At 40.4% G+C, this 13,647-nt stretch overlaps 1 protein-coding gene across 7 annotated transcripts in view; it reads right to left on the reverse strand.

Annotated features, from left to right (window-relative positions):
- ccdc88ab (coiled-coil domain containing 88Ab) overlaps positions 1 to 13,647 on the reverse strand; it is a 65,395-nt gene that overhangs the window by 31,548 nt on the left and 20,200 nt on the right. For all 7 annotated transcript variants that reach the window (XM_025897401.1, XM_025897399.1, XM_025897398.1 and 4 more), the window contains exon 4: positions 3,422 to 3,491. In XM_025897401.1, coding sequence (XP_025753186.1) covers positions 3,422 to 3,491 — 70 coding nt within the window. The remainder of the gene's footprint in view (positions 1 to 3,421; positions 3,492 to 13,647) is intronic.

Here is a 13,647-nt window from a genome sequence, read left to right on the forward strand (position 1 = left end):
AGACACAAAAGAAGGAAAGCACCACAGCGCACAAGCAACACAAACACAAGGGAAGAATATAGAAACCAAAAGAGAGAGAGCAGGAGGAAAGCAAAGAGGCAAGGTTGAAAATAGAAAGAAATCTCCCTCCAGCAGCAACAGCAGCAAAGAGGTACCCTTCTCTCTCTGCTGGCTTTTTGTCCTCCATCACTCTCCTCCTCCCTTCTTATCACTTCACTTCATCCATCCATCCATTTATTCTTTGCAACACACATCCACCCACCCATCCTTCCTTCCTTCCTCTAACATTGTTATAGATGATCTGCACCTTCTGAGACTGAGCACACTCATCTAGACTTCCTTTTTCACCTCCTTTCCCCTCCTCCCTCTTTTATCCTGTAGGCAGGAAACAAGAGGTCAGAAGGACAGTTACCAACCTTTCTTCCTGCAATGCCACAGCAGTGTGTGGGAGGATGTGAGTCAATTATGAGGAAAAACAGAATTGTGTGCTTCCATGTACATGCAAGCTCTGTCAGGACCCAATGGCATGCATGTCAGCAATAATACTGGTACATGCAATATGATATTGCTTTGACAAGGTGCCAGAGTCTATTCAACCCATCTCACTGGAGCAGAGGACAGGGCAGAGCTGACTAAACCTTACTTAGAGATCATTTTAGAGCAACTGTGCTTTACCCAGAATTTCCTGCACCTATATTTTATTCAGGCAGGCTACCCATTTATATTAATAGCCACCAATCCCCGAGCTCTCAGCGCTAACCCAACACTGGTTTCCTCTCCATCTACTCTGCTTATTATAGACGCACAAGTGACCACAACATAGTAAAAATAGGCAGAACTTTTTTCCTCAGTTTTAGAGATTTTCATATTCCTGTTTATGGAAAACGGCAGGTTTTGACCAGTGTCATCCACATGCTTAAACATATTAATTCATAAAATAAATATTTAAACTATATAAGGCATTTTTGCACATGGCTGTATGCTCGGACCAAAGGTGAAGCAAAGTCCTAATTCAAATCTTATGCAAAGACAGGAAATTCACACAAATATACAGTGGGTGACACAAACAGAGGTAAATGTGGATCTCCACAAAATGAAAATATTTCAGCCTCGGCAACACAAATAGTCTGAGTGCTCCTATACAGTGAGGACAGCCAAAGCACTGTGATTGATACGACTTGAGCTTGATTTAGACTTCTGGAGGAAATCCACTTCCTAACTGATGTCACCGGAAACTACTTTTATCCCGACACTGCAACGTTCCATGGTACTACATCCGACATGTAATTTCTCGTAGTTTACGTGGAAGTTTTCTGCATAGAGTTAAAGAGGGCTTCAGATTATGGCGTTCTTCAGTATAAGGGAGCATTCTGTAGGGTTTAGAAATAGTCCAAAAACACTCCGCTAATTGTTTCCCAAGGCGAAATTTACCTTTAAATTTTGTCTGATGATGACTCAGCTTTGTTTTTGGCTGCTGTCAGTGAACAGCATTTTCCATTAGTAGGAGTGATGAAAAGAGGATTATAACTATAAAAGGCCACTCAATTTGCCCAAGGAAAGCAGCTATAGATTAGCTAAGATATTAGTGATGATAATTCACAGACTTTAAGACAGACTAAACAAAGGAGCTACTCCGTTTTTCTGACATGTGCACATAACCGTACCGACCAGACACTACTTGCATGCACAAGGGAGTGTTTGTCTGTACATATAACCCTGCATGTTTATGCAAGGGGAGCTAGGGTTAAACCAGAGCCTTGAGGGGGGTACTACAGTGCATTCCCACTGTTCACTGTTGTGAAGACACCCCTCCCCCATCCACCAAACACACATGCATGCACGCACACACACACACACGGAGAGCTGTCCCCTGCCCCCTAATGGGAGCATAATAAAAGCCACATGGCCAATGACTTTCAGCTGGCAGTCACTGAGCCAGCGAGCCAAGCTCCACAGCCAGCACTGGTCTGACTGGCTGCTGCCTTGCTGAGTGATTATCTGATGAGCTACAAAGTAAAAAGCACAGTGAAGTCTTCCAGCTTGGTCTGGCCCACTTGCATGGAGCTTCACTCCACTCGTGCACTGGGTCGACCTCGGTATCCTCTTAATATTTCCTTCAGCCCTTCGAAAGGCTGCTGCGTGAGGCTGTGAAAGACTGCCAAGGCGCTGTGTAAAAGGCAGTGACGTATTCAAACAAACAGACAGGGACTGACAAGGATTAATAAACAGCAAGAAATAGCAATTATGAAATCTAGTGCCAGTGATCCATACACACAAAAGTATTCACTACTTGCAGCCTCTTATTGTTCATTTATTTACCTTTCATGCTAGTAGGGGCATATGAGAATTAAAAAGAGTAATTGTGACCACTAAAGAGTGTTGAAAACCCAAAAATAACAAACTGCTGTGGTGAACGTATGATAAGGCAGCTGGGGGAGGATGGGTATTTAAAAAGGTGCAGATCTTTCAGCAAGATCTGTGACCTGAGCCTGGAAACAATACACTGAAGAGCTCGTGATTAAAGTTGCAGACATCTACACAAAAGCTCTGAACCTTTGTGTGGATACAGTTTTCCCAATGTAGAGCAACCAATCCATTGATCTTTTGGTGTGTCTACTGGTCTACACTGGCTGAACACCACCACCCCCAAATGATATATTTTTATACAAACGTATTTCTACAACCACTATGGCATCATCTTAAATAATGATCTGCTGTTAGTTATATTCTCCTCAGTGGCTTACTTAAGTTCATGCTGGAATATCAAGTTGGCACTTAGGGCTGCACAGGTCAAGCTACATAAAATATTATCATGGTGTTTGAACACTCGACTCTGCACGACTGTTGCTTTTAAGGCGACTAAGACGTATTAAGTTGCATAGCTGGGTGCACCAGGTCAAAGCTTCGATGCCAAGGGGTTAAATGAATTTCACACTTTGGGTAATAGAACTCTACAGATGTGGCCGTGGGCGACTTGCTTGTGGTGGAAAATGTGTGTACAAGTTTTCACAACGCTTTCTGAGAATAGAGCTGCAGAAAGATTGTGAAACCTATAATTGGCCCACTTCACATCGCTGCAAAAATATAATCAACAGAAGAAAATGAAAAATATTAAGTTTCGATTCAGCGTGGGTTATGAATGACATTTAACAACTCATTATTGTGCAGAAAAAGAAAAAATAAAGGCACCAAAGAGAAAGCTCACATGAAACATCAAAGCACTGGATAATTTAATAGGATTAAATTTGCATTCTGATGAAGTTCGGGGAGCTCTGTAATGTTGAATGTCCTCTTAGTGAACTGCCTGCAACACACTTACTGCCAGTGCCGCTCAGCTAGAGTCAAATTAAAACCGGCACAGGACGGGTCCGACCGCCAGTCTGTATAATGAAGACGTACTGTTTAGTACGCTGGCACTTACCAGAGAGAGGGTTCCGGCCCAGTATCAGCACATTTGGTAAAGGCATCATCACCAGCTGTTGGAGACACTCCTGTCACACAAAAAAGGAAAATAATGTTCAGCAAGGGAGCGCAATGTCAATTATTTGTTTTTAAAAAATAATTATGGAAAAGAAATCGAAGCAACATAAATCTAAACAAAGTCCAAATGTTACTTTAATTTGCCTTGAGTATTGTTCTTGAGTATTGGACTCTAAAAAGCTTTAGTAGCACTACATGCGTCTATCAGAGGATACTACCATCCAAGATCATCTCTTTTTTTAGCATTAATTGTTTATCAATACATGGCTACATAGCAATAATTGAAATATTACAAATATGATGCTCAGAGATTTGACAGTGTGAAAGTAGGAAGGTGAGATCGATAATGGACTGCAATATTCTTCCAAAGAAAGACAATTCTTAAATTTTTAAGAGTTACACACTGGGTGGGGCCAGATAAATCAATAGTATTTGGCTAACCATAAGATTTCGTGCATTGGTAGTACTGCATATGTGAGATGATTCAAGTGGCAGTGGTGCGCATGTGGGTTAAACAGCTAGTGTGGTTTATGCCGCAGGGCCCTCTACATTCACCTTTCAATCATAACCAAATTGAAACCAAAACAACAAATTACACTCAGGTAGACAAATGCACCAATGTGTACATCTGCACATACTGACAATGTTGGTGTTGATGCTTTCATTTTAGACAAATTAAAGGTGCGGCAACTGTACACAAACAGCTAGCAACAAATGACTTCAAATCATCATAATAAGATGTCTAATACCTTTTAAAGGGCTATATACATTTCCTTTTTGAGGTCCACAACCTTAAATAGATCATTTTTACAAACTTTACATTGCTGCTCTCTCTCTCTGTATGCAACTCTCTATTCTAGACACCATCTCTTTCAAACCACCTTTCAGAAAAGCTCTGTTTGCCTTGCATGGTTGGAACAAACAAAAAGGCAAAGACACCAAGGAGCCAGAATCAGAATCAGCCAAATAACGAGAACCTGCAACAGAAGACACCTTTTGGATGCCCTTACCATTTTCTCAAAGACTTGCATTGTGGACGTTATCATGAAATGCCAATAAGAAATGCAGTGCTTAGGCTGCACTGCAGCAAAAAAGGCTACATGGAAACACACCAACTCCCTCCCAGTCCTTGTTTATTGGTTTTAAAATTGGTCTTAAAAGTTTCCCCAGTTTCTGCCCCTTGCTGTTAAAATGTCGACATAACTTTGGCGTCTGGGCACATAATTATACCCACATTAGCCATGTAACAAAACAACACTGAGTATTTTTCTGGTAGTGGTCTCTGTCTTTCTCTACCAGCTCCTCCTGGACCATCAGTGGCTGAGCAACAAATCTGGCACATAAGAACTTTCAGGAGCCAAACATGCATCTCTATATCAGATATTAGGGTATTATAATGTTTCCTAACAACACAAAAAATGACCTGTTTTTATCATGTCTGCACCTATGCCGCCTGATAAAAGCATCTTATCATTTTAAATTAATGACAACATCATCATTTATATCCACAAATGACATATGATGTGATGACGCCATCATGATGCCCATCAACCACCAAGCAACCATCTAAAATGACCCATTTTCATTATATAAACAGCATCCACCAGCCCTATTTTTTGTGATCAAGTATATCAGTTTGCACAAAGCATGAAGAGGTAAATTAATTTTAGAGCATGGACTTGTACTAGTAAAAGTCATGCATGTCTGGCATCTAACCAACTGAAGGCTCATTGCATTAAGACTCATAGTAGGTGCAGCCTAAGCTACTGTATAAGAATAAAAATGTTGGTCTGTAGGGTGCTTGTTCTCTGCCTGGGGTCATTAGGCAAATGTATTACCTGGTGATACAGACAAACAAAACAAGCTGGACCCCAACAAGGAGTTTCAGACACTTAATAACAACTAGTATTTTCTGAAGTACACAATTCCTTTTGACACGGGCTTTGTATCTTTGCAGATATTATACATGCACAAAAAAGAAAAAACGCAATAAACGAAAGTGCACAAGACAGGCAAAAGATAAAATGCCCCCCTTAAAAAAAACAAAGGAAAGAAAACAAAAGAAAAAGAAAAGAAAAAAGAAACAGAGCAAACTGCCATGAAGCAACATCTATAAAATGCAGAAAGTTCCAGCTAACCATTTGGTAGATTGGTGCATTACAAACTGCACACAGCTAACTGCCACAGTGTTCATGGTCTAAACTTTTAGAGCAGTATAAACCAACCCTAAACCACATGTCTGATGCAAAGGAAGAGATGGTTTCTTTAAATACAATATACATAAAGGTCAGCTAACTTGAATATTTCATACTTACCTGATGGCAGAGAGCAACTTGAACTCATCTGACCTGACATTTGACTATTCTGTGCAGTGCACTGCTGTAGTCATGACAACGAGGCTTATATTAGTAAAGGGTTTTGCAGAAGTTCTGCATGTGCAGTAATTAACTGCTCTATACATACTCCGTGACCTCACCGTAGAAGAAGAAAACAAAACTGACATCACTTGGTGGTTTTGGCTAAAAATAGAACCACATGTGTTGCTGCTTTGAAACATTTCCGAAATAATCAACCAGCTACATTCAGCTGATGAATTCAAAACTATATCCCTTGTATAACTTAGGGAACTACACAATAGGATGTAATAGGAACTAAAAAAAACTTCACTTTTTCATTAATAGGCTCTCTTTACCAGGTAAGATATCGCAAAAAGAAAGGTGAAAATATGCATATATTTATGTACACACAAGAAATTTCTAGATTTGCTTCAAAATCTCAGTGCAGCTTTTCCCCATCTCCAAATAACTGTTTGTACACATGGCTGCAGTTTGAGGAACGTGTATGGGCCAATATATTTTTCATGTCAAGGGAAATTTATTCAGTAAGTTGCAAACACAATTTCAGCACTATTCTCCTTATCAGACGCTCACAGCAGAAGCAGCAACTCTGACAACCTTTGTCAGCTGTTTGGATTGATGAAGAGAGAGAGAACCACCGCTTCACACAGGAAGATATACAGAGGATGGGGTGACAGATGTTCAGTGCATTTCTCACATCTGGTTTTAAACAGATAGCCGCATAGTCTGAAAGACTGACAAATAAGGAGCTGTAACAAAGCTAGGGCTGTGCAAACAATTATATTTAAATATGATTTTCCATTCCATTGTTTGCCAAGGTTGCAATAATTGATAATCAAGATACAAATAATAATATATCAGTTTTGTCTTCATGTAGTGTGGTACCCATGTGGATACCTGTGTTTGGTCAGATAATGAGTGGACTGGAAATATATCAGAGTAACAAGTTTATTGCCACAATTGTTATTTTGTCCCTCCATCACCTCTAAAGAAAAACTGAAGTAAAATGTTAAACGGTAGGTTTGGAAAATTGTTACAACCTTAACGACGAACATGAACAATTTTTTTTTTTTCCCCCCCCACTGTGAAGTTCATCTTGAGCCAAGAAAGGAAGCCTTTAATTAGAGGACATAAACCTGCAGAAAAATCCTTAATACTTCAAATGAGTTAATGGATGATGTTCCTTAAGTCGAATATATGACCAAAATAATTGTGATTTTGATTTTTGGCTGTCATCAAATAGCACTACAACATGCTTCACATGGTCTTAGTTTTTTGTTGTCTTTTTTTAGACTGTAATATTTTAGTTGAAGAACATTAGACTCACTAATTTTTCTTTAATAATTTGATAACAGAGACACTCCTCTAAAATGGGGTAAAGGTGAGAGTAGGGGGTCACACCAACAGGCATTAATGGTTATTAGGTCCGAAGCATGGTTGCCATGGTTTCATCCCAGTGGTGATAACAGCAGTGACCGTAGCTGGTATGTCTCTCTCCCTCTGTCTACACTGGTGTCTGAGCATGCATGGAGGAAAGGAGTCGTTATACATTTCCAAATAAATTTCCAGAAAAGCCTACATATAATTTGCATTTCTGAAATTATAACTTCATGTGCTTTTTGTAAATAGCAATAAATGTTATAGCATTTTACAAGTACATATTTAGCAATAAACAAATGTGGTAATGGCAAATACAACACTGATAACAATGATAAAATGGAGTGATAACAGTGACCAATGTCTGGCTGTTCCCGGCCGAAGCGACCAAACGGCCATAACGTCTGAAGGCTGAGACAGATTGACTCAACAAGCGTCAGACAGAATAATCAGCGTATCTCAGACGCCCACAGTTGGCATCTCACAGAGAGGCATGTGGTGTGCCTGACAGCCAATTCACCATGTACAACTCATGACAGCCGCTTTGGGTGAAATTCATCTGACTTTAAAGGGCAAAAATAGAAGCCAAAATATGGCTCAAAGGAAACTACAGAGCCTAGAGTCACTGTCTAAAATTTGGGGAAATTTTGGGCACACTGCTTTATTATCTCTTTGGTATTCAGAGTGAATAAGCGCACACACAGAGCTACACTTCAGACTCACTCCATTGCTGTTTAATATAGTACCACAAGTTCAGCCTGGGGAAAAATATTTTTGCCTTTGCTGCTGTGGAAAGCAGACAAGTTTTAAACATTCTTGTGCCTTTTTGATGGCAAAACACCAGCAGAACATGATTTTTATAAGGTCAACTGAGCATTTGCAAGTACAAAATAAATAATTAAGTCATTTACTAGATTGACACAACCACCTGTCCCACTGCTGACCACTGCTCCTCATCCATTCATGCTCACACCTGTCCCCTTCCAAGCTAGCATGTGTTTGCCTTGCAAGCTCTGCTTTCTCGCACTCATGACAACCATGCAAAGTAATGACAACTGAGTTTAGCGCTTTATGTTCACACTTCAAGTATAGCTTTTCATTTGCGAAGGCAAACTTTCACTTTTCAAGGACCTGGATTTATATAATCATTTTGTTACTTTAATTTATTAGCCTGTTTCCACTGATCATTTGTAAACATAAATAACTATGGAGAAATAGATATTATAAAACAGTCTTATTTGTTCAGTTGATATCGACCCACTTATAAACCAAGTCAATCACTGGTATATGTGAATGAGGTTAACTACCAGTTGGTGCTCTCTTGCTGGTAAAGCCAATCATCTGGAAGTGGTAAATAACCTCTAGTGTCCCTTTCCCTTTCTTGTCACCCAATATTCGGGACTCACCAATCCTAATGTGTTCCAAAAAGTTTGTGTTACAACTTGTTAAATTTGCTATATTAATCATGTCATTAATTTGCAGCTTTTATGGCATAAAACTGGCTTATACTGATGGATTTGTGTCGGTGCATGACGGGTCATAGTCTTCTTTATGACCCATGTTGTGATTTGGCACTACAGCTGATTCATTCACTGATTCATCACCCAACTTCCTCTTCTGCTTTGTTAAAGACTTTACAAAAGAATGAACTACACCGTGGACAGTTTTTCCTTCTGTTCTTCCCCCACTGACACTGCAGAGCACTTCGTAGTCTTTGATCTTGTGATATGTCTGGGTGTTAGCTTGGAGCTTTGTCAAAAGAACTCAAGACACCGTGCACTACATCTCTTTAGTAACAAGTCTGCAGCTGACTTTATAACTTAGAAGAAAAAAAAAGAAGAAGACTGTAGCTTGACAGCATTCATGAAGACTAAATGTGTGGGAAATGTTCACAGTATAACATCATGGCGCTGTCACAGTTTCATATATTTTACCCAGACTGTCGGAGGGAGGTGTAGGGTATGTAGACTACAGGTTTCTGACAAGGTATAGGTGTTATAGGTGAGATCAGGTCCAGCACTTTCAAGTATGGTGCTATTTAAATTGACTTTTTCCCCCTCAAGAGCATGCTCTGAGGATTAGGTGAGGCGAATAATAAAAACTAAACTACAGTAGCCTAATATGTATCTTGGATTAGCTGGCAAAGGCTTAGCTCACATACATAAAACATGATGGACATGCAGGAGAGACCAGCCATCACACTGAGCATGTCATGGCAATGTGCTACAAACACCGAGGGATGCATGTGCACACACACTCTCATACAGATTTCACGTGGAAAGCCTTCAGTGCTTTATCCGAACTGTGACAGCAGAAATGTCCTTAGCCAAGTCAATATGACAGCCTCCAATACTACAAATGTCTAATCATTTCCATTTCACACATGGGGGATGTGGAACAGCCAATCATTTAAACTAAATTTAAAAAAGAAAAAAGAAAAAAAAAAGGCATTATTCAGACATTGAGGAGGCATGTGTGATGAGGAAGGGAAGAAAAAAAAATGAGGAGAGGATGCAGAAAATGGCAAAGACGGAGAAATGAAAGAAAGAGAGCTACAGCTTTGATTCCATCACTTTTCACTCCAGGCACGCAGTGCTGGGCTCCTCCTCCTCCTCTTTTCTCATCTTTCTTTACCCCACCATCCCCCTATCCTGACACTATATTGCTGTATTATTGATTCCATCAGGATCCACAGCTCCTCAACACTGGCTGCTCTTGCATCCTACAGAGACATTTAGACAGGTTGCTAAAATGAGGTACAGGTTAAGTGGAAGCTTATCTACACCCTCCCCCCATGCATCCACCCAAACCTTGGAATATACTCCCCCAGCATGTTCTCTCTGAACACACAGTTGTCATTATGTAGTATGTGTGAACAAAAAGTGCAAATACTTAAAAACATATTGAACTTCCTCCTTCCCCTTGTATTATTGAGCCATTTCCTCTGATAGGTGAAGCAAAAACATCCTCAATTGAAACCTAAGCTACACCCAAAGCATGTACAATAGAATACATTAAGAAAATTGTGAGAGACAATTTTGAGATCTGCAGACTTCTCTATTGTCTAAAGCTCAAGGTCAGTGAATGTACATGTGCTGAGAATGGAGATAACACCTTGCAAATGAGATTTGCACCTCGAGCTGCAAAAGCCATGCGACAATACACATTACAGAATGTGTGCAAGTTTGTTGTGTGTTCAGTGTTGTCCATAGAGAGGTCATAAGCTGGCTGTGCTTTGGTCATACAGGGCTGCTCTTTGTTAAGGTAGCCCTCTCAACACTCACACCTTCCATCTCTCCACCCAAGCACAAGTTCCGCTACCGGCAGAGCTTCAACAGGGGACTAATTGTGCAGTGTGTGTGCGTACGAGTATGTGTGTGTGCTTGTACACATGCTGCCTGAGCCCTGAAAGCTTGAATCACACCCATTCTGCAGAGTGGAGTGTTACCATAGAAATGAGGAGATGGATGTATTTTCCCCATGCTCAAGAGTCTAAAGCACGTGGTACAGTAAATGTTCAGGAGCAGGCGTGTACACACACACACACACACACACACACACACACACCTCTCCTGCTGAGAAGTCCGTAACTGCAGAGATTATGAACTTGAAAAGGTTACAACCACCAACAATGGGAAGGACCATGCTTCCGCTTTCTCTCATATCTATCGCACACACACCAAGCACTTTAAACGCCAGATCACGCGACATCCCCACTGACCAAATCAATGCAGGAAAAGCCTTTCCTGTTGTTCAATGTGCTAAAGCCATTTTTACACATGGACTCATTTGAATTAATCCAATGACATATTATGGTGTCCTCTTTAAGTCTAAATGATCACCATGGTCACTTAAAACTCATTACAGCAGTAGTCCTGGGTATGTATGCATATCACACTGTTACTGCGCATTTATGCTTCAGTGGGCCATCTATACGATAGCTACACAGTAACTGCAAAGTCCTCCGAACCCCTCTGCTGTAACCTTTGGTGCAACCTAATGTAGACCTCCCCAGAAGTGCAACTACATGTCAGGTAGTTACATCAGTGAGTGTGTGATTAGCCTATTCAGTACCGTTGATTCCTCCAGTGAGGTGGCTACTTTTTTGCAGCAGTTTTTGAATTTATCAGTGAGAGAATAGCAATAATCGACTCAATAAAATTAAACAATATTCATAGCATTCACATAAGGACTCAGAAATGTCAGCAAATTCCTGGATGGAGAATGCTCCAACTACAGGATTATACATGAAGGGTCAAATGAAATGGAGGCACCTACATAGGGACCGTACATAGGCTGCATCACAGGCTCTGCAAAGACTACCCACAGAAGTCTAAATCAGGCTTTACCCTACAGTCGCTTTTGGGGAGTAGGTGAAGTTTCTCTGTAGCAAGTCAAACTATTGATGGGACTCTGGAAACCATCAAACCTTCTATCTTAAATCATCTGCAGACAGGCAAATGTAACTGTGCGTCATTAGCAATGTTATAGTATAACACTGCTTTTCTTGATAAGTTGACCTGGTGGTAAAAATTTAAACAGTAACGGTCTCACGGCTGTCGACCAGGGAAGACCGCATGAGATAAAGCTGGAGCTAAAATTCCCAAGACAAACAGGAAAGTCACATCCATCCATCAAGGTATGATAAAAGTCCCGACTAATGCATTTTGCAGTCATTTATGCTTAGGCCAGTTTATCTCTGCTGCTGTCACCGTGTGTGAGAGATGAATGAGTTAGCCGGGGGGGGGGGGGGGGGGGGGGGGGGGGGGGAGTAGATACAGAAAGAAAGGAAGACAAGTTACTTTCAACACACAAGTTTTAATAATAATAAAATAGCTGCATGAATTACATCTCATGTACCTTGGCTCACTCTTCACCGTTTTGGCCACGTCTGAATAAAGTCAGCAATGTTTCATATCTCATGTCTGTAAGAGGCCTAAGAGAGCTGTAGGTACAGTTAAGGGGTTTGCACCCTGTAGAACAAGGGGCAAGCCAACATAATTCTGTGAGCTTATTGGTCAAAGTAATATTTTAAGAGGAGAACAAAAATAAACTTTGATGGTCTCACAGAGAAACTAACAAGTAACTAAAATTATAAATTAAAATCTGAACTGACAGTTTTCCAAACTGAGTAAAAATCCACAAAAAGGTTTGAGAAGTATTTTTTAATGAACACTTTATTAATATTACTGTACTACTATTGTCAGTGGAGCCTTGCAGAAAAAGTGGTTACATGCAAAAACAACTGAATTTTAGGAAAAAAATAAAAATCAACAGTTGCTCTTGGCAATAAAAACTACCATGAAAAGAGCAGCAGTCAGGGTCCACTGATAGCCAGATGGACAGATCATCATTTACATGAAGAGGAGGAGGCAAACGCACCATTAGTGCCCAGTTCCTTTGTTCATTGCTGGTATCCATCAGCTAGAGTGCTTTTAACAAGAGAGCCCCGAGGCAGAACGAGTGAACGGGTTGATCCTGCTGCTCATCTCAAAGGTGTTGGCAGGTGGGCTGGGGAAGCCCTGCCCCACCACCCACTATCCAGTCATCCCTAGGGCTGTGCTTTACACTGACTGGAAAACTTTGTCTGATGCCACAGATGTCGTTTGTAGCAATTATTGCTCTCTTTGATGCGTCATTCAAATTAAGCTTGGTCGTTTCTGTTGTCAATTCTGTAATGTGCTAAACAGTTTTGGAGCAGTAAACATGAGTGGTTGTGTAAATGTGTTGCTGAAAACTGAATTTTTGGAGATTTCAAAGACATAGTGTACCAGTATTGGGCTTCTTCCGCATTTGCGTTTCAGAAAAGTGCAACTGTTCAATGATCCTTCCAATAAAATGTCACTCTTATCTTCAGTAAGTCCAGCAGAGACATAACAGACATGCCTTAGTTCAGTAATAGAAAAAGAAGAACCTAGCTCTTAGCTTCCCCTTAAAAACAACATCTATAAATATCTCCCTTTTAGCATACAGGAACTGTCTCTACATTTAACTGCCACAAATTCCTGTTATGCTTTATCTTACTAGGCACATCCACAAGCACAAACACAAACACTTGCACACCTATGTGCACGCAGAGGATTGTCATGTTGGCAAGCCAACGCTCAGTTCCCACTCAAGGCTGTGATTATTTGGTGTGATCGGTGACTCGTGCATCTCAAAATATGGGTTTGTTTACAGTAAGCAGCCAACCAGAAAGCCAGTGGCAAAAAGTGACACCTGGATGACATTCACTACACTATTTCTTTGTCTCAGATAAAGAAAGTGCATGTTTGACATTACTCAGAAAACTATTAACATGAATGTGAAACCAGAAAATCAGAAGTTCAAACTTTCTCCTTTTTGAATATTCCTCAAGTTAAAAAAAAAAAAACAGTTTCTGGCACAATTTCTGGAAGCTTACTGCTCAGTCTGTCCCATATTTATAAAACTT

The sequence above is a fragment of the Oreochromis niloticus genome, linkage group LG13 (assembly GCF_001858045.2).
Source record: "Oreochromis niloticus isolate F11D_XX linkage group LG13, O_niloticus_UMD_NMBU, whole genome shotgun sequence".
In the NCBI taxonomy this organism is placed as follows: domain Eukaryota; kingdom Metazoa; phylum Chordata; class Actinopteri; order Cichliformes; family Cichlidae; genus Oreochromis; species Oreochromis niloticus.